Source organism: Chelonoidis abingdonii, chromosome 17 (assembly GCF_003597395.2).
Source record: "Chelonoidis abingdonii isolate Lonesome George chromosome 17, CheloAbing_2.0, whole genome shotgun sequence".
Taxonomy (NCBI): Eukaryota; Metazoa; Chordata; order Testudines; family Testudinidae; genus Chelonoidis; species Chelonoidis abingdonii.
The window spans coordinates 37,141,039-37,167,623 of record NC_133785.1 but is presented as its reverse complement, the minus strand read 5'-3'; the positions used below and the strand labels follow the sequence as shown (position 1 = coordinate 37,167,623).

The 26,585-nt window shown below is 53.7% G+C and overlaps 2 protein-coding genes across 14 annotated transcripts in view; one reads left to right on the top strand and one right to left on the bottom strand.

Moving 5' to 3' along the window:
• CEP15 (centrosomal protein 15) overlaps positions 1-26,585 on the top strand; it is an 80,554-nt gene that overhangs the window by 30,442 nt on the left and 23,527 nt on the right. The window lies entirely within an intron of this gene.
• On the bottom strand, positions 6,277-9,688 carry FEZF2 (FEZ family zinc finger 2). Its single transcript, XM_032781856.2, has 5 exons — positions 9,290-9,688; positions 8,207-9,040; positions 7,905-8,039; positions 7,604-7,736; positions 6,277-6,877 (listed from the first exon to the last, which is right to left on the bottom strand). Exons 2-5 carry the CDS (start codon positions 8,987-8,989, stop codon positions 6,630-6,632), a joined length of 1,299 nt encoding a protein of 432 aa, XP_032637747.1. The 5' UTR covers positions 8,990-9,040; positions 9,290-9,688; the 3' UTR covers positions 6,277-6,629.

Sequence of the window (26,585 nt, the reverse complement as noted above, 5' to 3'; positions counted from 1 at the left end):
CCGCAGCCCGTGCCCAGGTCTGGACCCACGCTTGGGGTGGACAAAGGTCTGGCTTTCTTTTTCTTGGCTGGGTCCCAAGCGGGGGCACCCAAAAATGAAGCTGTGCACATGGCCCCACTAACTCTAGATCCATCCCTGCTCAGCAGTGGGCAATGAAAGTGGTTAGAGGTATAGATGCTATGAAAACCGGTGGACCTGTCTCTGATATTGGCCAATATCAGATGCTTCAGAAGGAGGTGCAAGAATCCTGCAGGGGCAGACTAGGGAATAGTTTGCCCATGGAGCAAGGTTCTTCCTAATTCTCGTCAGTTCACAGATCAGTTTTATGCCCTGAAGCAGCTGATATTTTTGTATTTGTGGCAAGTAGGTTTGCATCTTCTACATGCCAGACTGGTAGCTCTCTGAGTTATTATTCAGTGTTTAGGACATCAGTTGGGCCAGGATTTCACCTCATAATTCTAAAGTGGGCAGGGCACAGCTGAAGCAATCAAAAGTGCAGCTTAGCATATGAATCTTACTTTCACTATGTTAAAAATAATTGTCAGTTTATAACAGACACCTGTCCGGAACTCTTGTTTTCTGTCTCATTATAAGACACCCAGAAAAAAAAGTGTAATATTTCCTAAACCAAAATTCTTCATGGAAAATTATACAAGTGCTCCTTTAAGACGTTGTCTACATGCACAGATGTAACTAGTTAAACTGCTGCAAACCCCTAATGTGTCTGTAGACAAATTGGTTTTCAAAGGGCTTATGAATTGAGCCTTCTGTTGACTTAAGCTAACTGGATAGGCCATTTCTAAACCAAAGTCAATACTGACTTAGGCCAAAATCAATATAAACTAGTTCTAAACTGATTGAAGGGAGCCCATGCTGGACTAGTCTAGGCTAGGAAAAAAACTTCTCCAGTTTTAATTGTTACCTTGAGATATCTTAACTCAATTGAAAACCCACTCTACACTGATGTAGACACAAGTAAGCCCAATTTTAGCAGGCTGAATGACCCTATGATCCTACCAGTTCAGGTAAACTTGTGCAAATGTGACCATGTCTTCATTAGGGAAATAAGATGTTTTGTTAATGTGTTAAAATCCTAGTGAAACAAGGCAGTCCTAGGTGTTAGCTGGTCCAACTTAACTCTGGGAGGGTGTCTGGGATTTACCTATACCAGTTAACAAGTGTTAAAACTGCAATTACCTTGTCTTCAAAGTAGGATTTTAACACATCTGCTAATGTGTTTAAAACACACTTTTTTCCTTGTCTTGACGTGTTCTAAGAGAGGTGGTACTGTGACACAGCTAGGCTCCCCTGCAAACTCCTGTGCTCTGGAGCTACTGCTTTAAGGCTGTCTATGGCGTAGGGGCCCTGCTGTGAGGAGGTGCTTCCTGGGACCTGAGGCGGGGGGCTTGGCCTGGTGGCTGTGGTTGTGTCTTACTCCTTACAACAGTTCAGAAATAAGTGACACGTCCAGCTGGCATCACCTTCACTCCATGCACTGGCAGGAGGCAGGAAAGTGGACAGGATCTTCAGCTCCAGGCCAGCTGGGAAGGCTTGTTAATACCTGACCTGGTGGAGCTTAGCCAAGGGCCACCATGTCCAGCCTGAGCCGGGTTGGGAGAGGACATGCCAATGCATTTCCCATCCCAGTGGGGGCCTTGCTTTTCTTCCCCACCAGCTTTAAGCAGCCCTGTTTCAGATTGGCCTTTTTATGTTTGATATAAGGAATAGTTGTTGGCCAATTCCATCTTTTCATCACTGCTCTCCAGGCCTGAATCCAAGCGGCTTGTCAGATGCTCATTAACTCCCCCTTTGGCTCCTTCCAGTGTGTCTCCTAAGCGCATTGTGCCAAGAACTAGCGCTTCTTTCTCTTTACCCGGCTCCCTTTCTCTGCTCCATCAGGGAGACAAATTACTTTCCAAAAGGGATCGCCAGGGATGGTTTAATGAGAATTTCTTTGGGGCTGGCCGTGGAAATCAATGTAGTTAACATTCGGTGGACTTAATTGGACTTTTCTCTTCTGCCTCCTTCAAAAAAACTCTGGAGCGATCCTGTTAATCTCTCATTTGTAATCAATTGTGTTGACTAAACAAAAGTCTAGGTCGTCCTTTCTTCCTGTCCCAGACAATCCTTTGTTGCCTCCAAATGCCTCAGTCTTGAGTGCTGCTGGTCGTGTAGATGGGCTCGATTGTTGACAGTTCATTATTGCGCTTTTGTCCATTTAATCTCCCTCGCTGTGTTTTGCATGTGCATGCCTTAATGAGCTCCGTTGGCAATTAACATGTTTCTAGCAGCAAACCGGTTGCTCAGACGTTCGGAGAGCGGAGTGCAGGGAAAAGGGCAACGCATCTGCCTTTGGCTTGGTCGCTTCCCAGTGCTTCTCTCCAGCCCGCTGGCCTCCCCCGGCTGCTCCACACACCTGCGCCCCCCTTCTCATCTTCCGGGGGGGGGGCAGGTGTTAGGCTGGAATTAGCACGTGGGGGATAGCACCCCCCCCAGCAGCAAGGCAAATGGAGTGCACAAAATGGGCGGGGGGATCCGAAATGTTGGCAACTTTAGTGTCACTTTACATAGAGGTCCCTCTAACCCCCTCCCCCCACAAAAGTACCAGGCCTGCTCAAGCTGTTGTGTTCATGGCTGTGTGTTTGTATTATTATTATGATTTGAAGCTTGCTGGCAAGATTGCTGACGTGTGAGCAGTCATGGACAGCAGCAACATCTTGCGGGGGGGGGGATAATGGGAGTCATGTGTGTGTGTGTGTGAGAGAGAGAGCATCCCCCCGCCCCCTGCAATAGCGTGTGGCCGGAGCGGGGGCTGTATTCCCGGGTCAGTATCAGAGCCCAGCCTCCCCCCTGCCCTTGGCGAAGATCAAGGTTCGCACCCAGAGGCGTGTGGAGCTAATCCAGCCCCCTAGTCCCTTTAAACTCTTCCTAAATCGATCAGGACTCGACCTTGGTCCCCGCAGCTGGCGGGCCTGGGGCCGCTCGCGTCAATGGGAATCCGGATCTCGCCCCTTAACAGTCCTTCTGCGGGACTGGAAGTCACTCCCGAGCGTCCCGGTTCCACGCGCTTCTCGCCCGCTGCTGCGCGGCGGGGCCAGGCCGGCCGAGGGCTGAGCGCTCGCGTGGGAGGGCAGGGGCCGCTTGCTGCAGACACCGCGGTTGCACCCCGCTGTGCGCTGGCCCCTCCCCAGGGATAACTGGGCCCGCGGCGGGCGTTAAAAGAAGGCAGGAGCGGTTCAAAGCCTGGCGTGTGATGCGAGAGAGAAACACGAGAGTGACACCCCCCGGGAAAGGCATCTGCACCCCCCCCCTCCGAGTTATACCTGGTGCAGGCAGGTAGCTGCCCTCCCCCCATTCCTAGTGCAGGCAGGTAGCTTCTCCTCTCTCCCGCCCCCCCGGGCTATTCCTGGTGCAGGCAGGTAGCTGCTCTCCACCACCCCCCCGGGCTATTCCTGGTGCAGGCAGGTAGCTGCTTCCATTTTCCGCCCCCCCCCCCACGGCTATTCCTGGTGCAGGCAGGTAGCTGCTCTCTCTCTCCCCCGGGGCTATTCCTGGTGCAGGAAGGTAGCTGCTCTCCCCTCACTCCGGGCTATTCCTGGTGCAGGCAGGTAGCTGCTCCCACCCTCGCCCCCGGGCTATTCCTGGTGCAGGCAGGTAGCTGCTCTCCCCCCCACCCCGGGCTATTCCTGGTGCAGGCAGGTAGCTGCGCTCCCCCCCCCCCCGGGCTATTCCTGGTGCAGGCAGGTAGCTGCTTCCCCCCCACCCCCGGCTATTCTTGGTGCAGGCAGGTAGCTGCTCTCATAGCTGCTGACGCTCCGGCCGGGGCCCAGGCGGGCTCATGGGCCGGGAGACACAGCACATGCCCGAAGTAGGGGCACTGAAGGGCACTGGGAAGCAGGCCCCTGCCCGTGGACCTGGGGGCGAGCAGGCTGCGTTCTACGCTGCCCTGCCCCAGGGCTCCCGCTCTAGGGACCAGGCTCTTCCCCTCGCCGGGGCTGGAGGCGAGACTGCAGAAAGGAGCAATTGCGCTGCTCATTTGGCTGTAGGGGCCTCGCAAATGACTAGCGCGGACGCGGATTCCTGTGTCACCGCCACCTGTTTGTGACACACCCCCCGCCCAGGGCAGCCTGCAAGGCCTCGTCTCGCTGCGGAGGACAGGAGCCGGGAGCTGGGCTGCAAAATGATCCACCTGCTTAAAGCGGGCGTCAAGGTCCTGTCTAGCGGTGCGCCCTGGGCCCATCCTGCTCCCCTCGACCCGCCCCTGGGAGCAAGCTCGGCCCTTTGGGTCAGACCCCACCTCCCGCCAGGCAGCGGGGCCCCCGCGGGAGGGGCCAGCTGGGAATCCGCTGTCCCAGAGGGGAGCAATGCCCCCCCAGGGTTGCCCTGGCGCCCCCACCTGGCCCAGGTCCGCCTCCCCGGGTCACTTGGGAGAGGGAGAACTGGTGCTGCTCCCAGCGCGTCTCCAAGGCAGGGTTCGCCCGGGGCCCGGGCAGCCCCACCTGTCCCACCAGAGCGCTGCTCTTTGCACCAGCCGCGGGGTTAGGCGAGCGACCCGAGGCTGTTCCCTAAATGTGCCCTGCCCCGCTCCCAGGCTCAGCACCGCCTGTGGGAGCGGGAATCCCCGCAGCCGCGGGGTTACGGGAACGGCCGCGGGATGTGCCCCTAAATGTTCCCTGCCCCGCTCCCAGGCTCAGCACCGCCTGTGGGAGCGGGAATTCCTGCAGCCGCCGGGTTAGGGTTTAGAGACGTGCTTTCTGAGCAGGATTTTGTATCTGAATCTTGCAGCAAGTTCTACGGCAGAGCGACTGCACCCCACCCCCCGGCCCGGCCCCTGCACAGCCCCGGGGGGGCGATGCTTCTGGCCTTTGACCTATGTCGCTTTACCCCAGTAAAAATAACGAGGACGAGCCCCTTTGGGAAGCTGATCACGCGCCCCCGGGCCCCTCTGGAGCAAGCGGCGAAGCTCAGTCGGGCGCGGGGCGGGATGCAGGGGGCCCTCGCCTGCCCGCATTTAGCCACTCAATTAAGTGGGGAAAAGCGAAGTTCCGCTAACGCGGTCCCCAGCCAGTCGGTGCCCGGCTGGTTCGCGTGTTCATTGGCGAGCTTGGAGTGAGCAGCACGCGCGGGCCCGGCCGGCTGAATTCCCCTTCCCCCCCTAGAATAATATTGTTCCTCCCGACGTGGGCAGAATAGACACTTGCATATTAAGAGCCTGGGAGGAGGGAAGGGACCAGTTAGTCTAATCCCAGGGCTTGATTATCCATATTCGGATCAAACAGGGGTGGCTGGGCCCTGCTGGGAGTGATTAGATTAATGTAATGCGGTTTGAAGGGTCTGTATTTTCGCTCTTAATTTGGGTCATTACTCGGAAAGCAAAGCGCGAGCTCATTTCATCAGCATTCAGGGCAAAGAGAGCCAGGCAGAAAACGGGCTAAATGCGCCTAATGAAGGGCCCAAAAGGTGCCATTCTGGAAAGCCACAATTATCTGCCATCTCCGGCCGGAATCCTCCTGCCAGTATTACCGAAATCCGCCTTTTCCCCACTCCGACGGGGGAGCCGATGCCCCGCTAACCTGCAGGGGAAGGGGACAGTAGAGCAGGCGCAGCCCGGCAACCTGGCCGCTTTGCTTGTGTTTCATTTCGCTACGCGCCTGCCTTTATTTGTCACTCTCTGCCCCGGCCTGCCCCAGTGTCCTAAAAAGCCCCACTAAGAACAAACCGGCCCCCTGGAGAGAAGGGGGCAACTCAGGTTTCCCACGCGCTTTCCCTGGGCTTGGAGAACTGCGCAATATTAGGTGGGAAATGGCTCCCTGGGCCGGAGCAACCGGTCGCGCTTCTAGGGGCTACAGCGAGCGGTTCGCCCCGCCGCTCCCCCGGGAAAGGCGGATGGCAGAGCGCAGCTTTCCAGCAAACTCCTGTCCCTGCAGGGTGCGCGGCCCCCCGCGCGGCGGAGAAAGACTAGCCCAGGCCCGGAGTAATTAAGCAAACAGGTGATTTCCTCCAGCTAGAGACACTGAAAGCAGGGTCGGACCTGTTCTCGGCTAATTTATTCTTTCGTGCAGCTCTTAAAGTCTCTTTCGCGTCTCGCGTTTTATTTCTCACTCAGGCTTCTGCTGCTGGCAAACCGTGGTCATCTCCCCCTGTCTAAAGTGCCAGAATCGAGCGCAGAACGACAGCGGAGCGGCCCCCCGTTCTGGTGGGTTCCCTGGCTTGAATAAGATTTTTTTTTAAACGATGCAAGGGTTAGTAGCAGCTTTTTTAAAAGGCGGAAAAAGGCTGCGAACTGACTTTTTATTATCCCATATAATGTATATTCCTTATTCGATTGTACATTAATTTTACAGACATATATAAAGATGGCTCTGGTAGCACATATTTTACAGACAGGCCCTGGGGAGAAGTTAAGTTAAAACAAACCCCTATTCCCCCTTCAACCCAAGACAACTAAATTCCAAGAGTTGAGTGGCAAAGGAGTTGTAAATAAGTTTCCTCTTATATACAAATGTGACTCGGAATTCTGGCTCCTCGTCACCTGCTAATCTGGTTTTTAAAAAATCGTCTGGTTGGGAGAGAGAGTCCTGGCCTCTGGGACGCAGGTGGAAATCTCTGCGGTTGAGCGACCGGAGCTTTTAGCTTTGCAAACTCCTGGACAGCTCTTTTGTAGGGGTCGCGGTGTCGTGTAGCTTTCGGACGTGCTTCTTTAAATCAAAGTTTCTGCAAAAGCCTTTGCCGCAGGTGCCGCACGTGAAGGGTTTCTTGTCGTTGTGAGTGTGCATGTGGAAAGTTAAGTTATAGATCTGGTGAAAGGCTTTGTTGCAGATGGTGCATTTGTACTGCTTCTCGCCGCTGTGAGTCAATTTATGGTTCTTGTAGTTTCCTACGAGAGGGAGAAAGGGGGAAAGGAAAGGGGGAAAGGCGGTTACTCGTGGGTTTCCCAAGCTCTGGGGCTGCCCCGCTGCAGAAAAGGAGCGGAGAAGTTGTCAAACGTAGTTTGCATCAAAGCCGAGCGGCGTACAACTGACATTACAAAATGAGAGGCCGGGTCAGTCTTCTGACCCGGGGCAAACGGAGGAACCTGGATAAGGCCCCCAAAAATGGCACCTCATTTAAAAAAGCATTTAGTTAAGCCCATCAGGAATTCCCCGGGCTGAATCACTGGAAGAGAAAGGCTCTTCGGAAACTTGGCTGCAGCGAGCCGGAGACCCAAACGCTGTGCTACTGGATTAAATGCGCGTGTAAACTGCCCGGCTCTGTGGCTGCCTTGCAGGCCAACCTCGGGGTCCGCTTTAAGCCTAGATTGGCCACCTCCCCCTTTTTATAACCTCTTTGTCCCCCCCAATTAGCGCCTCTATGTCTCGACATACAGGACCGATCGCCCCGAAAGTTGTGGGCAGCTGGGCATTAGTCTGCTGGGGCCAGTGGGGGAACTTCGTATCCCCAAAGAATTTCTTCCTGCTTAGATGAAGGATTTGAAGCGGCACACGGGTTAGGAAACTAGGCCTCTCCGTTCTCCCCCGCTGCTTTGCCTGGCTGGAACCTCGGGCAGAGACATTCAAAACAAAAACCACAAAAATAACCGAGGCGATTGATATTTTAAAAATACCTTTTTGGTGAAATCCCTTCCCGCAAAATTCACACACGAAAGGTTTATAGCCCGCGTGGATTCTAATGTGCGTGTTTAGCGTGGAGCTTCTGTTGAAAGCTTTGCCGCATTGGTTACATTTGTGAGGTTTTTCCTGGGGAAAGACAAGGACAAGAAATACGTGCAGAAACTTGGCGAAATCTTGCCCGTTCAAAGCCCCAGCCCGGCAAATAGATCAATCAAACAAAATAAATTAATCAAAATAGAAACCGAACAGCAACACCTTGATTGGTTGTGAACGGAAGGCGAGCGCGGCACGTACCTGCGTGTGGATAATTTTGTGTCTGCACAGGGTGCTGGCCTGCCGGAAGCCCTTGCCACAAACTTTGCAGACGAACGGCCTGGCCCCCGTGTGGACCGGCATGTGGCGAGTTAAGTTGTAATGGGCATTGAAGACCTGGGAGGAAACACGAGGGAAGCGTTTCAGGCGAGGGGCCTGTCTCCTCTCCCGGCCCCCCACGGGCTTCGCCTGGGCTGTTCCCAGAAGGCGCAGCTCCAGGGGGCTTTGCTCTGGAAAACCCACAAGCAGGAGGGAGGCCCGGAGCTGGCTGCGCGGTCACTCACCTTGCCACACACTTCGCAGGTGAAGTTCTTGGGCTTCCCGTCGGCGGAGCTGCTGACTTTGCTGTGGCTTTTCACCCCGTTCCTCTCCCCGGCCAGAGCCGTGTTCTCCTTCATCACCTGGTCCAGCTGGCCGGGGAGCCGCTCCTTGTGCGGGTACTGGGCGCTGGGGAACTTGTCCGGCGCCAGCCCGGCCAGCTTGGCGCTCTCCAGCAGGAGGAGTTTGTGGTGCGCTGGGAGGCCGGCCGGGGGCTGCGCGCCCAGCAGGCTGGAAGGGAAGAGCTGGCCCGGGAGCAGCTCGGAGGGGTACGCGGAGTCCAGGTAGTTGAAGTAGAACACGGAGCCCTGGCCGGGCATCCCGGCCGCCTGGCTGACGGCCTGGGGCTTGATCAGGCGGCCGGCCGGCAGCAGCGAGTGCCCGAGGCCCAGCTCCGTCTTGCAGCACATGCCGCAGGTGGCTTTGCACAGCCCGGCCGGGCCCCGCAGGGCGCTGCCCTTCCAGAGCTCCGAGTAGCCGAGCAGCGCCTTGGGGTGCGCCTCGTAGGCCAGCGGCGGGATGGGCAGCACGCACGGCAGCGGCGGGCACAGGCCCAGGCTCTTCTTGTTCGGCTCGGCCTCCAGTCCGCCTGGCCTGGGCTCGAAGGCCGGCTTGGGCTCGGCGCTCTTGGCCATGATCCTCTCGATGGAGAAGGCCAGCGTCTTGGAGGGGTTGGAGGCTCCGCTCCTGCCGTCGTGGCGCGGGCAGGCGGAGGGCATGACCGTTTCCACGGCCGCCGAGCTCGCCATGGCGGGCAGGAGGCGAGCAGCGAGCCCGGCTGGGCGCTCCCGGTCTCAGCTCTGCATTCCAGAAAAGCCAGGAGACAAATCAACTTAATAAGCACCTTGTTCCCCCCCTCCCTTCAGCTGACCCTACCCAAGAACAATGGCCATGGGAGGGGGGAAACCCGCTTAATGCTCATTAACCAGGACGCACCAAAGTAACCTCCAAGCCAGAGCCCCACCAGCCCACCGCTCTCCTCCGCCTGAGCTCGCCTGGCTGTGCCCTTGCAGGGGGAGGAGAGTCCAGCCTGCACGGAGAGGAATTACCTTTACCCAGCACCGACGAGACGCGTCCCAGCAGCGCGGAGTGGCCACACTGTCACATTTTGATGGCCAACATCTTCCCGAGCGTCAGCTCGCTGGCTTTGGCACCGAACGCTGACATCACACGAAGTCACTCCAAGCAGAATGACACGGGGAGGCCACGGTGCAGCCTCCCTGAGCCCCAGCGCCGGACCGAGGTGCAGCGAGCCCCCTCCTGCCCGTGTAAGGCGCACAATTTATCCGCCAGCCTTTAAGGGGAAGGAAAGGGGGAAAAAAAAGGCAAAAGCAACTTGCAAAGCGGAGGAATCGTTTTGCATGTGGCAAATTAGAAGGCAAGTGCGATTCACAAGTCGGGTAGGAAGAAGCGCTGTACTGCTCGGGTTAGAAAAGCCACTGGGAGGGAGCAGCAGGACTTGTTTTTTTTGTTTTTTTTTTTTAAAGGAGGAGGGTTGTTTAAAACACACACACCAAACCACCCCACCAGCATGCTCGAGTTATTCTGGCAACGCATTCGCGCCCGGCTCCATTGCAATAAATTGTCACTTCTCCGCGAGCCTCCCCGGCATGTCGACATTAATAGCCAGCCCGTTAATTAGGGCGGTGTTATTAATGTTAATTAATCTAAGTTTAATTCTCCTCCCCGTGTACCGCGGCGATTAACCATAAATACCCGGGCACGGCGTGGCAAGGATCAGGAGACAGGGCTGGGGCTTTTGCTTAGGAAACAGGGCAGCGCCCGCCCTGCGAAGGAGTTTTGCAAATCTCTCAGCGGTGCCTAGCTGGGGGTGAAGGACCCTCTGCTTTGAGGCTGCTGACTCGCCCCCTTTCCATCGGCTGAGTTTCGTTTAGAAGCCACGCTACCGTATTGCAGCGGTGCGGCTTCTCTGCGTTGGGTTTGCTTTGCTATGAACCGCAACGATTTGATCCCGAGGGGGCTTTACAAACCGCGGCTGTAAGGGCTTCGCTGTTTGTCTAATTGAGGGCCCAATGGCCACCTGTTTTCGGGGCCTGGCTGCCAGGGCAGAACCTCCCTGCCCTGATTAAGCGCTCGCCCCCTCTCCGGGGCTATTCAGCAAAACCAATTTTCCTCCGCCGATTCAGAGCCGCTCAGTTCTCTTTCACTGGGCGCCACTATAGCGCGGCGTGGAACCTGGTTTTGTATGTTTCTAAAATAAAGGGAAGGATTATCGGGGGAGCTTGGGAAGGGGGAGAGATTTAGCCTGGCCAGAGGTAAAGCAAGCCATGAAAAGGCCCCTATATCGCCCCTTCCCCCCCAGCACGCCTAAGAAAGTTTGGAGGAATTCAGCGTTTTGTGTCGTACTGACAAAGGCCCCCTTCTCCAGCGGGGCCGTTTGAATTCAGCTGTTTGCAGACAGCCTATTTCACCTGCGAACCACAACAAGCCGGGGAACAAAGTCCGCTCAAGGGGCGCTCTCGAGGCTGCAAAGCGGCCGAGGGGGTGAGACGATCGGGCTGGAGGGCTTGTCCTAACGCAGGGAGCGGGCCAGCTCGCTCTCCGAGAGGGGTGTCCAGGGGAAAGGGGCCCTGGACGCTGCAGCCCTAGTGAGGTTGGTTAATTTTTGGCCGGGGAAAGGGAGCGCAGAGCCAGGGGAAGAGCGCATAGGCCTCGCCTAAGCTGGGAGCTAGGACAGTAGGTTTAAAACTTTAAAAAATCCACTCGCCGCCCCCCGTTATTTGTGAAAACAGCCGGGCAGCTAAGCCGGGGGAAAGGCTGATCCCTGGCACCTCTAGGCCTGGCAGTTCCTAGCCCAGCCACCTCTGCGCTTGGGGCATCAGTGGGGAATGTAAAAATATTGTTCGAGTCCCGGCATCTCTTTCATTCCAGCCTTGGGTCAATGGCAGCCGAAATCAAGCTGCCTCCACCCTTGCTCCTGTAGGACAGGCATCCTCCCTGCAGACCCACCCCAGGGGGGCACATGGCCCTTTCTCACCCCACCTTCCCTCAGCCCTTCTCCTCCCCCCCCCCAGCCTGCCTCCCCGCTCTCATCAGCCCCTCTCCTTCCCTCTAACCTGCCTCCCTCCTCTCATCAGCCCCTCTGCTCCCCCCTCCCCGCTTCATTAGCCATCTTTCCCTGCATCACAATGGGCCCGCCACCTACTACAGAGCGGCCAGAAAGAAAACATTTGGGTCCCAACAAGCCCTGGCTAATGTGCCGCTCTCCCCAAAGCGCGCGGGCTTTAGCAAAGTATGTAATTAGCCGCCACAAACTTCTTCTCCCCCTCGCCTGCAGATTCCAGCGAGGGGAGGGTTGGGAAGTGCTTTACACCTTGCCACTCACATGTTAATTAATCTCTGTCTAACCCTAATTGCAGTTGATTCAAGCACCACCCACACAATAAACACTGAGCCTACTTCTATCCAGCTTACTCCACGCTAACACATCGAGCAATTAACTCCAGTACCAACTAATAGTGCAAACAAATATTTTCTGTAAACGAGATGATTTCAGGCAAGATAAAAGGGGGCTGGGGAACCGGTGCAGAGAACCGAAGGCTGCGTTGCAGGGTCATTTCCCTGACACCAAACTGCCCCGTCTTTTGTTCTCTTCCGCTCCTTCCTCTGTTTATTGTCTTTCCTCCCTCCTCAACTGTCTTCGTTTTGTAAATTGTACCCTCTTCCCTCCTTTATGGAAAGGGTTTCTTCGGTCCCCCCCCGCATGCATCTCATGTGGAAGCAAAGGTCCCTTTGCAGAGCACGCCTCTGGCTTTTTGCTACCAGGCCAGCTGGCCTTGGAGCTGGCTAGAAAGGCGCAGATCGGACCTGTTACCCCCCGGCCCACCAAATGCGAGCCCAGGCCAACGGGCAGGACCTAAGGGGAGTTCACGGAATTCAGAGCCCGGGATTGCAGCAAAGCCCTGTGTGATCCCGGGCGCGGTGCGGGGGAGTTGCTTGGCTGGGAGCCGAGCCCTACGATTTAGCGGAGGGAAGGGTGACCCTCGCTGGGATTTGATCGGCACAAGGAATAACCTTTTCTGTGGCTGGAGAGACCCCCCAGTGCAGGACCGATTCCCTGGGAATTCTCAAGGCAGCTTCTGCGCCGGGAAGGCGGGTTCGCTCTGCCCGGGACTGCGCATCCCCAGGGGCTCGGGGAATCTGGGGCAGCCCCCCAGGAAGGGCTGGAGCCGGAGGGCAGACAAATGCTAGGTCAAGAAGCGGGGGCAGAGCCGGAGGAATAACTTTGTCCTCCTGGGGGCTGCCAGGATCCCTGCAGGCTGCAGGCTCCAGCGTGGGCGGCTGGCAGCCCGGGAGGTAGCTCGTTTCCCCGGGGGACCCCTGGGACCTTTCCCCTCAGGAGACCGCTGCCGCCGTGGCCCGGTGGGGAGAGGCAGCTTCCAGGGTGACTCGGCAGAGCTGGCTGGAGGGTAACTGGAGCTGGGAGGCGTGGGCTGGGCTGGCGGCCCCCTCCTGCCTGGCAGTGATTGCTCCCTCTCCCGGGGGCCGGAGGGGCACTTTGGAGCTGGCTTTGCAAAGGGGCCCAGCTCTCCACGCCAAGCCCGGGCTCTCCCCACCCCGGGCCGGGCCTTCCCCCGAGCATGCGGAGAGAGACGCTGGGTTAGGAAGCTCCTGGCCCACAGAAATAAGAGCCGGGCACGTTCCCAAGCAGGTGGAGCCTTTTCGCCCCTGAGAAGCGCTCAGTCAGGCCAGAGTCCTCCTCAAAGGACAGGCCCCCTCCCCTGTCTTGCAAAATCCCTGCGCGGGTGGGACCCGGGCCAGACATGAAGCCTCTGGTAGCCACCTGCCCGCCCAGAGACCGGCAGCGCCCGGCCGGGCTGGGTCTGGCCCGGGCAGGGGGAGCGCGGAAGCCGGCAATCAGCGGAGTCACTAGACGTGCGCGCGCGGGGGGGGGGGGGTTGATCCGTTCACATGTCCGTGGCCAAAGGCTCAATACTCTGGTGGTGACACGTGGTTTTTCCTGCCTCACCCGTGCCCGGGGTGTGGCGCCTGCTCCGGTGGAAAACGGTTTTTACTAAGCAGAAGATCATAACTCCCCCCTACCCCCCCAGATCTGGCTCCCCCGCGCCAGGAAAGGAAACTGAGCCAGCAGGAGCCCAAGTCAACCCCGTCCCCTCATTCCCAGCCTAGCCCCGGACTTCCCAGGACGTGCCCAAGTGACACATGCCTGTGCTCGGCTCCGCGCTACAACCCAGGCCCGGCAGCTCAGGCTTCTAATTGAAATGGCAAGTTTGCGCCCAGCTGGAGGCTGTCCTCACGGATTCCCCTCTGCCGGCCGGGGAAGGATATTAACTATGACGGACTGGATAAAGCTGCGCCAATCGCCCGCCCGCCCCGGCCCTGAAACGGGTTTTTTCCTCGCTAAACCCGAAGCGGAACGGTATTAATCCTGATTTAGAAATTCGTTCCTGTCGGAACTGGCAGGCAGGAGCGAGCCTTTTGGGGCTGCTCCACTCCAGGTTGCGTTCAAACAGCCCGTGAGCTTTAACTGTAAAAAGAGTCTTTAGACTGAGCAACCCTGAGTCCCCTCAAGGCAGGGAAAAGGATCGGGTCCGTTTCACGGCAAGAACCGCGTGGGGAATCTCCGTGTAAACGGTTTTATTTTCTCCCAGGTTCTTCTCACTTCGCGTGGTAATTCCCTCCTGACCTTTCAACAACAGAAACCACTCACGGGGTTTGCAGAAAGTAAGCTGGGGCTGCACGCTTCCCTGCCAAATGAAAACGGGGTTTTCTTTGGCCCTGCAGTCTAGGGTGACCAGCCAGCAGGTGTGAAAATCAGGACATGGACCTGGTCACCCTAGTGCAGTCTGACCGCTCCAGCCATTTCGATTTGCATATGGGACCTGGTGTCTAGCTGCGCCGCACATTTAAAAAAAGGGGCGCGCGTAGCCGCCGCAGTGATTTGAAAACGAAATCGGTATTTTCAACGGGGGACTGTTATTTTTAGCGCCCCTCACGGTGCCCTCTCAGGTGTCAATCGTTCCAGTTTTGCAGCCACCGAGGAGGAAGGAGGATGAAAGGGAGTCGAGCTTTTTTATTCTAAAAAAGGGCATTGATTCCGAGATGGTGCAATGAAAGGGGAGGAAGTTACCCGTCTGCGATATATTGCTAGGCCAGGGACAGGCTCCTTTCTTTCGCCAGTTCTTTCGCCACAACAAAGCCCCTTCGTGAAGCGTTTGACTGCAAACCGCTCGCTGGGGCGAACTGTCCCACGCAGGTTGATGCTGCAAAGCCATGTCCTCTCTCGTCATTGCCTGGGCAGCGGGGGGCAGACAGCGTCAGGAAGCTCGGGCCTCCCTGTTGGTCCCCAACCTATTTTCTCCACTATCTCCCTAAGCACATGGGGTGAAAAAGCAAAGGCACGAGCTGGAAAAGCAAAACCCTCCCAGGCTCGATTTCAACACCGCCCTCGGCTGCTGGGCGAGGCTGACGGGAGACAGTGAAGCAGGGACCCGAGGAATGAACTGGTTTAATTGCAGGTCAGGCCACCGCTGTATTGTGGTGCGGCTCCGCTCCCGCATCGAGCCAGCCCCGCTCAGCCCGGGCTTGGAAAGCAGCTTCTGCTTTGCTCCCTGAAGCTCCTTTTAGGCCCCCAAACGAAATCTCGTGCTTCGTTCCACAAACTTGCCCGCATGTGGCATCCCAGGGTGGGACTCACGCTAAGGGAGGCTGTGGCATAAGCGAGGCGGTTTCCATGCGACTGACAGGGAAATCTGAGTCATAGGAAGCGACTCCGGCCATCTACCGGCCTGACCAGTCAGACCCCGTCCCCAGCTTTCCATGCGGCCAAGTGCTTTGTGATTTCTTCCCCTCCCGGGTTAGCGGCCGTGTGCATCCCGGATGGGGTCTATTTATGGTCCCCTGGGAGATAATTTAGGAGCTTCCTACTTATTTAACTTGGCAGCTTCTTAAACTCCGCGGTGGAAGCTGCGGAAAGCTCTTAGCACGGTGCTCCGCTATCGCACGCAGAGGGGGCTTTGCTTGTTGCGTTTGTTTTATGACACAAAGCCAGCGCTCCCGGACGGGCTTCTAAGGAGGCACCAAGCGAGGCGAGACGAAGATGGATTTTTGCAGGTGTTTGTTGATGTTACAGAACGTTACACGCTTCCATCCCTGCTAACCAAACCCAAAGGCTGTGGGTTTATTTCGAGCCATAAGGGGCTCCCACTTTTCCCAGAATATAACCAGGAGCTCGTCTTGGGCCCAAAGATTAACCACAGCACTCCCTGCTGTTTTACTGGCAACGAAATATCGGGCACAAAATCGTGTAGGCTGCTCAACTGGGACAGGTTTGATTTGGTTGTTTGTTTTGTTTTGGGGACAGCGGCAAAGCCTCAATGGAAAATAAAGCAAGTCAAGCTGTGACTGATTGAAGGGACAAGCGCATGGGGCAAGAAGCCACGCACAGTCATATTCATTTTCACCTGTTTTAAATAATAAACGCACAAAATACCAACCGCCTGTGTATTTGACCTCTCAGAAGATCAGATGCACCCGGAAGATAACCACCCGCGGTTTATGGTGGTTTAAAAAGTTTTCTTCACACAAGTCCCTCCAGGGCCAATGTTTTGGTAAAGATCTTCGTTCTCCTTCAAACCCAGCAAACGCGTTGTGGGTGGGGGTCTTTGCGCTGTGGACTCCCGCTAAACCGTTGCGTGCAATCCGCTTGCGTGCACCCACATTTCGTCGCCCGTTTGGGAGCCTCCCCTCGTCGCTCTCCAGGGTTGCAACGGGGCCCCGTTCAACGCCTGGGCTTTGCACGGCTCAAATCCCGGGGCCAGGGACTGGGTTTCCCGGGGGTGCGCGGGCTGGTGTCAAGTCCCTGCAATGTTGCAAGGTTCGATGTTGCACGTCTCTGCAGCGCACCCAGAGCTGGAGCTCCCGGCGCTGCAAATCAGCTGCTCGCTGCAGCACGTGTGAACGGCAAGGCAGCGCCCTCGCGCTAGTGGGGGTGATAGTCACTTGGGACACAGGCGCTGGCTTGCAGGTCGGGCGAGTGGGGGACTCGGGAGAGCTCCTGCTGCTGCCGGAACGACTCCTTGGGGTAATCAAACTTGACCTAAATGCGGCCGGCCGGTCTTTGTAGTCCTCCTGGGATGTCCAGTGCCCGCTGGAGATTCGGTGGCAGCTTCAAATACATTTCAGAAATGGAGGCCAAACTTATTCAGATCTGGGCCCCTGAAATGCATGAGCCCAGATTTCAAAAGCAGCGTCTTGGCCTCCAAATTTTGCTGATTGAAAAGGAGCAATCTAATCCGTAACATCTGCCTTCTGTTCCTTAATTTCATATTCACACATTTGAGTCTACTCCCAAACTTCTAATTTTGAACCCGCTACAGCATTTTGTGTTGGAAAATGCACAACTCAGTTACAGGAACCGCCATGGCTGGGGTCTTGGGGGGGGGGGCACCTCAGAAGGTGCGAGAAGCCGCTAAGATTTGTGGAATAAGCACATGATCTGGGTATTAAAGGGGGCACAGTTATGAATGTTAATAATTAGGTTTCAGAGTTCATACTCTCACTGAAGTGAACAGAGCAGTTGCAGCTCTCAGAACAATTGTTTCAGGCTGTGTGTAGACCCACAAGGACATCTCTGCACTGGCGTCTATGCAGCTTATGTTTCCAGGTTTTTAAGGAAATGGTGCATTCTGGGGCAGCCTTCCACATCAAGGAGCATGGCTGTGGAATCACAGGGTAAACCAGGTGCTCCATCCCTATATAGCTGTGCCTGTGCCAGCCATAATTCTTCCCTGGTGGTGGCTGCAAAAATGGGGGTGGGAGGGATAGCTCAATGGTTTGAGCATTGGCCTGCTAAACCCAGTGTTGTGCATTCAATCCTTGAGGGGGCCACTAAGGGGTCTGGGGCAAATTCAGTACTTGGTCCTGCCAGTGAAGGCAGAGGGCTGGACTCAATGACCCTTTGGGGTCCTTTCCTGTTCTAGGAGATAGGTATAGGTATATCTCCATTATAACATAGACGCTACCCAGGGATTTTAACCTGCATAGTAGCCAGGGGTGAAAGGGACTTACTGGTACTGCTGGAGTCCTGAGGGAGGCATGGCCTCTCAAGATTTAAAGGCCCTGGGGAACCAGCTGTGGCTGGGAGACCCAGAGCCTTTAAATCAACTAGGGACTCCCAGCTGTAGAGGTAGCTGGGAGGCCTCCAGAGCTCAGGGGCAAATTAAAGGGCCCGGGGCTCCGGCTGCTGTGGGGAGCCCTGAGGTTTGCGGGGCTGGGGCAGATATTTAAAGGGCCAAGAGCTCCTGCTGCTGAGGGGAGCTCCAAGCCCTTTAAATCCTGGCCCCAGACTGGCTGCCGCTGTGATTCAAAGAGCTCTGGGCTTCCCACAGCTGTGAGGAGCTCTGAGCCCTTTAAATCTTAGCCATGGACGGGATTCAAAGGGCTCTGGGCTGCCCGCACCAGCGGGGAGCTTTGAGCCCTTTAAATTCCCGCCCTAGCCCGGCCGCCGGAGCTGCGGCCGGGATTGAAAGGGCTCTGGGCTGCCTTTCAATCCCTGCCGTGGAAGTCGATGTGGTCCAGCATGGCGTACTGGTTCTTGCTGATATGTCGGACCACACTGACTGACTTTCACCTCTGATAGTAGCTCGGTTTCTGAGGGGGTGGATGACATGGCACTAAAATTCCCTGCAATCTGTCTAGACTACAGCAGCCTCCCTTGTAGCTCCATTCGTGGTAACATCTGAAGTTGGTCTGGGTCACTATAAAAATGTCATCCTGTTACTTTGGAGCGAGCTGGGTGTATTCAGTGTCATACAGAACAGTAAAGCTGACAGCTCTCCGTAGTCCTGCAGGGCCAACATAGCTGGGGCAGAAGTGAGCTGGGGTCTCTGCTCGATTGTCCATAAGCAACGGAAGTGGTAGGTAAGGCCTAGACGCTGCCCTGTCCGTCCACTGGCCCATGACACGGGGTTGGGGAGAGGGTGAGCTCAAAGTGGAGACAGCCACAGAGTAAGGTGCCCCTCACTCTCCTGCATGACCCGTGTAGCAACCAGCTCCAGCTCCAGCCTCTGGGCTTGGCAGGCCAGCTGGGGGTGAGTAGGTGGCCATGTCTCAGCCCTTCATGCCAACAAGCAGAGCTGGCCACTGTGACCTTGTTTTTTTAAAAGAAAAATGTTACAGTTTTGTTGTTGAAAAATGGTGTTTTAGCAAACATGACCCCTTCCCCCAATAAGGGATCAATAATTGTTTTCATTTCAAACACTTACGAAAAGAAATATCGACCCCCCCCTTTAAAAATGCTTTCAATCTTTGGATTGTTTCATTTTGAAATACTGGGAATAGGCCCACTGTTTTCACTGTGTTTAACTCTTCTGCCCCCCCATCCATTTTCCACGGGGGTGAGGGGGATAAGATGAGTGCGGGGGGGAAGAGAAACAGGGGCATGAAAAAACCAACAACCCCTTTCTGTCACTTGATTAATTTTTTCCCTTGGAAAAGGTTTAAAAAAACAAAACAAAGAAAGCGAGCGAGAGAAAAACCCACTTTCTTTCACTTTTGCATGCGCACCTCCTTTTCACGGGGGGGGGGAGGGAGGAAGCAATAAAAAAAAAAGGAGCACCCCCCCCATGCCAAAGTTTTTAAATGAAAATTTTCTAAATGAACTAAAACTTGTGTTTCATTTTGAAAACTTGTGGTGTGAATGTTCGTGTCGCTGAGACATGGTGACTGACGTGACCACGAGTCGTTGCCCTTAAACACTTTTTTGGAACAATCCCCAGCTAATTTCAGGGACCTTTCCCTACAGCTGCAAAGGTTTGCATGACTCCTGTCCCACAGCTGAGGTCTTACTCCCCCTCCCTCCCCCACCCACATTGGGGCCTACATACAAAGGACAAGCTAATCCCAGCTAATAATTAAAGATTATACATGCAATTCTGTCTCAGACCTGTGCAGCACCCATTGGGCTGCACCGTCTTTATTACTGTGACAGTGCCTGAGCGAGAGAGACCCCCAGGATGGATCTCAGAGCCCGGGTTGAGCTGGCACATTGTTAACAGTGTAACCTAAGTGTGTTGAACACGTTGTCACTGAGCGACTGGAAACCTCACCATGGCACCTACTGAGCCACTTGTCAGAGCAAAAGCCTGTGGCATCGTCTCATATGATATTATTGTGCATCCTGTGCTATTAGATGGTTTTCTTAAAGTCCCAGCCCCTGGAGTCATGTGACTATGAGAAAAATCTCAGCTTTAATTAAAAACACAGCCCCCCCGAGCGCACAACCAACCCCACCCCCAAAATTTCACTCCCTTACTGTTGTAGCATAAAGCTAAAAAATGTGACCAAAGTGACCCCCCCCCCAGGTTTAAAAGATCAATGAAAAGATTCCACCAATGAAGTTTTTGAGGAGAGCCTGACACACACTATTTTAATGCTCACAATACTCGTAGACTCATGGACTCATAGACTTTAAGGTCAGAAGGGACCATTATGATCATCTAGTCTGACCTCCTGCACAATGCAGGCCATACAATCTCACTGTCAAGGTTCCTTCCCCACTCTGAACTTTGGGGTACAGATGTGGGGGACCTGCATGAGAAGCTCTAAGCTCAATTACCAGCTTAGATCTGGTCTGGCTGCTACCATTCACAAGCACTCCCTTCCTTGAGTAGCCTTGAGAAACTTCACCAATTTCCTGGTGAACACAGATCCAAACCCTTTGGATCTTAAAACAAGGAGAAATTAACCATCCCCCTTCCTTTCTCCCACCAACTCCTGCTAGATCCAGATCCAACCCACTTGGATCTAAAAACAAGGAAAAATCAATCAGATATTAAGAAAAAAGGCTTTTAATTAAAGAAAAGAAAGGTAAAAGAAAACCCTCTGGGAGAGAGTAGCATATCAGCTATTCTCACAGCCAACAGATTCAAAACACAGAGGATGTTCCCCTGGGCAAAAACTTAGTACACCAATGAAAATAACCAAATACCCAATTTGATTCTACCTCTAATTGCACAAGACAGGTTACAAAGAAATAAACATAAACCTATTTATTCCTTTCTAAAATTTACTACTCTGATAAGAGGCTGGTTCCTTGATCTTTTTCACTCCGGCTGAAACCGAAAACTAACAAAGGAAAAAAACCCTCCTTCCTTTTGAAACATCCTGTTCCCCCATTGGTTCCTCTGGTCAGGTGTCAGCTAGGCTAGGTGAACTTCTTAACCCTTTACAGGTAAAAGAGGCATTAATCATTATCTGTTTATGACACTCACCCATCCACTTCTATAACAAACCCCTAACCTATGTCTGAGTTAGTGAAGTCCTCAAATTGTGGTTTGACGACCTCAAGCTGCAGAGAATCCTCCAGCAAGTGACCGGTGCCCCATGCTACAGAGTAAGGCGAAAAAACCTCCAGGGCCTCTGCCAATCTGCCCTGGAGGAAAATTCCTTCCTGACCCCAGATATGGCGATCAGTTAAACCCTGAGCATGTGGGCAAGACTCACCAGCCCGCACGCAGGAAAGAATTCTCTGTAGTAACTCAGATCCCATCCCATCTAACATCCCATCACAGACCATGGGGCATACTTACTTGCTGATAAAGATCGATTGCCAAATTAATTGCCAAAATTAGGCTATCCCATCATACCATTCCTTCCATAAACTTACCAAGCTTAGTCTTAAAGCCAGATATGTCTTTTGCCCCCACTGCTCCCCTTGGAAGGCTGTTCCAGACCTTCACTCCTCTGATGGTTAGAAACCTACGTCTAATTTCAAGTCTAAACTTTCTAGTGTCCAGTTTATACCCATTTGTTCTTGTGTCCACATTGGTACTAAGCTTAAATAATTCCTCTCCCTCCCTGGTATTTATCCCTCTGATATAGTTATAGAGAGCAATCATATCTCCCTTCAGCCTTCTTTTGGTTAGGCTAAACAAGCCAAGCTCTTTGAGTCTCCTTTCATAAGATAGGTTTGCCATTCCTCGGATCATCTGAAAAAAAAAAAAAAAAACCACAAAAAAAACCCATGTTTGAAAAATGCAGTCAAAGCAGCACCTTTATGGCAGTGAGCCGATGTGTCTGTGCAGTGCCCATGGCATTGCTCAGGTACTTGGTCAGGAAGCTGTGCAGCAGCCTGGCTCAAGGATGCCAGAGAAGAGCAGGTATAGGTGTTGCGTTATTTGGGCTCCTGCAGGCAGGCACATGCAGAGGTTTTTTTGGGGCCCTGGAGTAAAAAGCTGAACATCAGGGCCCAATACTCATCCATAAAATGACCACTGCAGGAAGGGCCCATGAAGGAGCAGGGCTGGGCTAAATTTGAGAGAGAGAGTGTTTGTATGTCTGTGTGTGTTTGTGTCACAGTGCCACTCAGGTTGCATGCAAATTTGGTATTCCCCCCTCCCCACTGGCCCCCATAATAACAGAGGGGTTCCAGGCCAAACCTGAGTGGCGCCGTGACTAGGGTTGCCAACCTCCAGGATTGGCTTCACATCTCCAGGCTTTAGAGATTAATCTTTAATTAGAGATTATGGCATGTGATTAAATCTCCAGGAATATGGCCTACCAAAAATGGCAACCCTAGCAGCTGGGTAGCCAGGCTAAGACATGAGGCAATGAGCCATAAGGCTAGTGGACGTGACGCGTGGCAAGCAGGTCAGGCAGCATGTGGGTGGATGGGCAGAAGAAGAAGGAAGCCAGTGGGGGAGCAAGAGACAAGCCAAACCAGGCTGAAACCAGAAAAGTGAAATGAAGACAAACGTGAGAAGAGGGTGAAAATCTCCAAACAGCCCCCAGCTGTAAGTGGCAAAGAGGTGGCCCCGCCACCAGGCGTGCAAGGCGCAGGCCAAGACATGGTGGCAGGGCCAAGGACAAATGCTCACCCAGGCACGTGGGGCTGCAGAGCAAGCTGGCGATGACATGAGGTGGGCGTGTGCACAGGACTCCTGCCTGGACCCGGTGATGCTGCTGACAGTAAGGCCCTGATTCGGCAAAGCATGGTCACATGATTAAGCCTTGCTCAGCTGAGCAGACCCAATGAGACCAACAAGGAAGGATCCCTCTGGGAAGGGTGGCTGGAGTCCGATTCTGATGCCCTCACTCGGCGTGCATGGTACGGCCTCCCACGGCTGGTGGCGGCAGCCAAAGGCAATGCATGTTTTAATTTTTGACTCCAGCCCACTCTGTGGGCCAGGCCTTAGGCCCAGCTCCTCCACGGTAGTTAGGTGCCGAAGTTCCTTTGAGGCTTGGAGCCTTAGTGGATCAAAGCCCCAATGACTGAGCATATAGGGGAGTGGCACGTGGTGGGCTGCAGGCGGCAACTGCCTCAGTGAATAACAAATGTGTGCATGAGTTGAGCATGAGACACAGCCTAGAGTATCGTTTCCGTGGGCTCCCCTGTTTGGTGTCGGGCATTTGGTGAGTGAACGTGCTTTTGGACAAGGGTGGCCAGTATGTGCTTGGACAGCACCTAGCATAACAGGGCTTCTGGGTGCTAGTGTAATGTACATTATAAAGTGCTCTGGCCTGGGGTAGGAGGTCAGCCCAGATGAGCACAATGGTTCCATCTAACCTTGGTATCTAGGAATGTGAAGGAAACAGTCCTTATTTAAAGCCATGGCCTAGGTCTTAGGATGGCTGGGTTCTGCCACAGCTTCCCTGTCTGACCTTGTGCAGATCACTTAATCACGCCCAGCTCCCCATTGGCTAGGGACTAATGAATACGTTATTGAGATTGTAAGTTCGGGGGGGGGGCATGAAATGTCCCAATGTATTTGTACACCACCTAGCACAAGTCAGGCCCGATATCAGACCAGGAGTGCTAAGTGCTACTCTGATATAGCCACTATGAATATATAAATAATTATAATCAGAACGGCAGTTCCACGAACAAAGCACAGGTTGATGAGGCTGCCAGCTGAGTTTTACCAGCATCTAGGACAGGGGCAGGCAAACTTTTTGGCCTCAGTGTCGCATAGGGTTTCAGAAATTGTATGGCGGGCCGGTTAGGGTAGGGGGTCGTGGCCCCACCCCCTAGGTGCCCCCCCCCCCCAGGACTCCTGCTCCTCATCCAACCCCCCCATTCTCTAATGGCCCCCCCGGGACCCCTGCTCCATCCACCTCCTCCCCTTCACCCCTGACCGCCCCCGGAACCTCTGCCCCTGACTGCCTCCTGCTGCCCCATCCAACCTGCACTCCTTCCTGACTGCCCCTCGGGCTCCCTGCCCCCCCATTCAACCCCGTTCCCTGCCCTCTGACTACCCTGACCCCTTTCCACACCCCCGCCCCCCCGATCACCACCCTGAACTCCCCTGCCCTCTATCCAATGCCCCCTGCTCCCTTACCACTCTGCCAGGAGCACTGGTGGCTGGCGGTGCGACAACCATGCTGCTCGGCTCGAGCCAGGCCAAGCTGCTGCTGCCACCACGCAGCACAGAGACTGAATGAGAGCTGCTCTGCAACTGTTCTGTCCCAAGGAGCTCACAGCCCCGCCGCCCAGAGCATTGCACCGCCATGGCAAGCTGAGGCTGTTGGGGGGCACAGCAAGGGAGGGGCTGGGGTAGCCTCCTGGGCCAGGAGTGCAGGCGCCGGGCAGGAGGGTCCCTCGGGCCAGATGTGGCCCTCGGGCCGTAGTTTGCCCACCTCTGATCTAGGAGGTCAAAAGACGTGGAAATGCAAAATGCCTGTTGTGTAGGGGGTGCTGACATTGTTTGGCTCTTTCCAAATGAGAGCGGTTCACAGCTGGCCAACATAGTTAGCACAGGCAGTGAAGACGGGCCCTTCATTGCACAGAGGATGGAGCCGGTTGATAATTGGTTATGGAGCAGGTTTAAAATTGAGGAAAAATGGATGTGCTAGGGAGACTGGCAAATAACAGCTCTTGTTTACTCACTCACATAAAACAGGTTAGTCAAGCCTGTTGAAGAACTTCCGAGGCCCTGACAAAGGAGGGTGAATGGTGAGCGAGCCTCCACATGAACTGCAGGGAGACAAATACAAGGTGCTGCCTTACAAGCCGAGGACTAATTTGAACGATTGTTCTGCATTACTGCATTCTAAATGAGCAGTAATCAGTCAGGAACCAATCTGGGCAAGGCTGCGGACAGCGCAGTGGAGGGACTCTGGTGATGTCACAGTGGTAGTGAAAAAAAAAAACACATAGAAAATATTAGCCTGTAAAAGGCGTGCAATGATCATTATTAGTACCATTGTGCCAATGCCTTTATGTCAATCAGTGGTGCATTCTTGCCTGGATTTCTACGTTTCCACCATTTTTTCCTTTTGGGGCATCGTCCGTGCTGGCAAACGCAGCTATTTTACACTTGATTGTTATTACTTTTACAGGGTTGTTGCTTGTCCTTAGCTTGTACCAGTCGCCTCAGCTAAATCACTGACCTGTATTCACCCAGAAAGCCACAGGCCAGGTTCTTGAGTCGTGCTCATACAATGGGTAACACTGTTTGGTCTAGAGATGTAGTTACAGCCTCATCATTGCCCAGCTTCTGAGCCATTAACCTATCTGCCTGCCCAACCCCATGACTCTTTCCTATCGCCGAGTGCCATGCCTGGCTCACTCTTATCAGCCGCTTTGAGCGCTAGGGCCTTGTTCACCGCAGCTGTCATCTGCACGCTCCGCAGCAAGGCTGTGCTTCCAAAAACTCCATCTTGTCAGGCTCTGACCACCTGGTTTGTTTTCAGATTGAACAGTTGAGTCATAATATGTTTGTTTATTTCAACAACTGTATTCCTCGCATAGGAAATGAGCCAATATGTCTGTGATGGGCAGAGTGAAATACGCCGTGTTTACAGTTGCTTTTTTGTCATCTCTCAGATTTTACAATATAATCAAAATCTGATTTTCATACTTCTGGCTCAGTCATTGACTTAATCTTCTTAAGTGTTCCCATTATTCCGGCTAGTTCGTTGTTGCATGTATTAATTTTAATCTTTTGATCTCCATATTAGCTGCTGCCTGCGACTAATTTGTTGCACAGTGTTTTTCTTTGTTTTGACCTGCAAGGCATTTTTATGATGGCACAGAACTCTACTGGCAGATTGCATATAATCTCTGCGCTTCCTCCCCTCCCTTTGCATAGTTCAACAAACCCAGATTTACAATTTTAGATGAAATCCACCTCTCCTATGAAGGTGGTGGGGGCTGAGAAGGGGGGGTGGAAATCACTGCACGGTTAGCTAAAGAAACGAAACAAGCTTAAATGAAGGCTGTACATTGAAACGCACTGGGTTGAGGGACTGTATTCAATCGTTTATTATTTAAACATAGCTAGAGCTCGCCTTGATAAACTAAGCACAAATACACTCGTTTTAGATGCCATCTTAGCCAGCAGCTAGTTTCTGCAGCATCCAGGGCTCCCATTCTGAACCCAAAGAAGGTTTATTTTTTGGGAAGCATCCGACGAAATGGGTATTCACCCATGAAAGCTCATGCTCCAATATGTGTGTTAGTCTATAAGGTGCCACAGGACTCTTTGCTGCTTTTTGGGAAGGGTTAAAAGGGACTTTTCGAGTTGGGCAGCTTGACACTGGCTCAGTCCAGCATTTGGCCTCTGTCCAGCCACTTGACCAACAGTTGCTGAGTCATGGTGCTAGCAGAAAGGCTCAGAGCTTTGCAGCCTTGCTATGTGTCAGTGTGAGGAGGCAGAAAAGCAGCTGCAGTGAATGGGAAATAACTATCGCTGCCAAGGCTGTGTTTTACCTTGGGTCACTTTTGCTTGGTCATTACATGAACATTTTTTTGTTTTGGTAGCTGATTCTTTAACCCTATGTTGGGTTATTTAAAAAAACAAACAAACAAAACCAACCCAAAGTGGCTCACACTAGCCCAGAGATGTCACGTTGCTTTTTTTTTTTTTTTAATGCATAAATGACAACAGCCTTTGCTTCATCCATGCATTTTTTTAATGCTTCAAGACAGATTTTTTTTCTTTTACTAGGAAAGCTCGCAACTCTGCCTCACTGAGCGCCAGAACAGCAACATTTAAGATGCCTCTGGGCCAGGGCAGCTGCATTATAACAGCGAGGAAGGAAACAAAACTACTCGTTGCTGAAATGTAAAACAAATTGGCTGAGTAGCTGCTGAGACTTGTCAGACAAATGGTGGAGTCCGTTTCCAGTATCCATGCTGCCATGTGCATTAAGTCTGCCAAACAAGCCTAGTTTAGCTGGATGCCTTTCCATAAAGATGGGAGAGGCTTTGGCCCGGTCTGCACTTAAAAGATTTTCTGGCATAGAGATGTTGGTCAGGGTAGGGTGTGATGCTCGCCTGTCCCCTGCCCCCCTCCACCCTGACACAGTTAGCTATGCTGGTAGGAGTGCTAGACATGGGTATACTGGCAAAAAAGAGAGTCC

Bases quoted from the DNA above. Each gene is read 5' to 3' on its own strand.
- FEZF2 (XM_032781856.2), bottom strand. From the start codon at position 8,989: ATGGCGAGCTCGGCGGCCGTGGAAACGGTCATGCCCTCCGCCTGCCCG. The intron at 8,040-8,206 runs GTGAGTGACCGC...GTTTCCTCCCAG, and splicing joins CCTGCGAAGTGTGTGGCAAG to GTCTTCAATGCCCATTACAA. The intron at 7,737-7,904 runs GTACGTGCCGCG...GTCTTTCCCCAG, and splicing joins ACAAAATTATCCACACGCAG to GAAAAACCTCACAAATGTAA.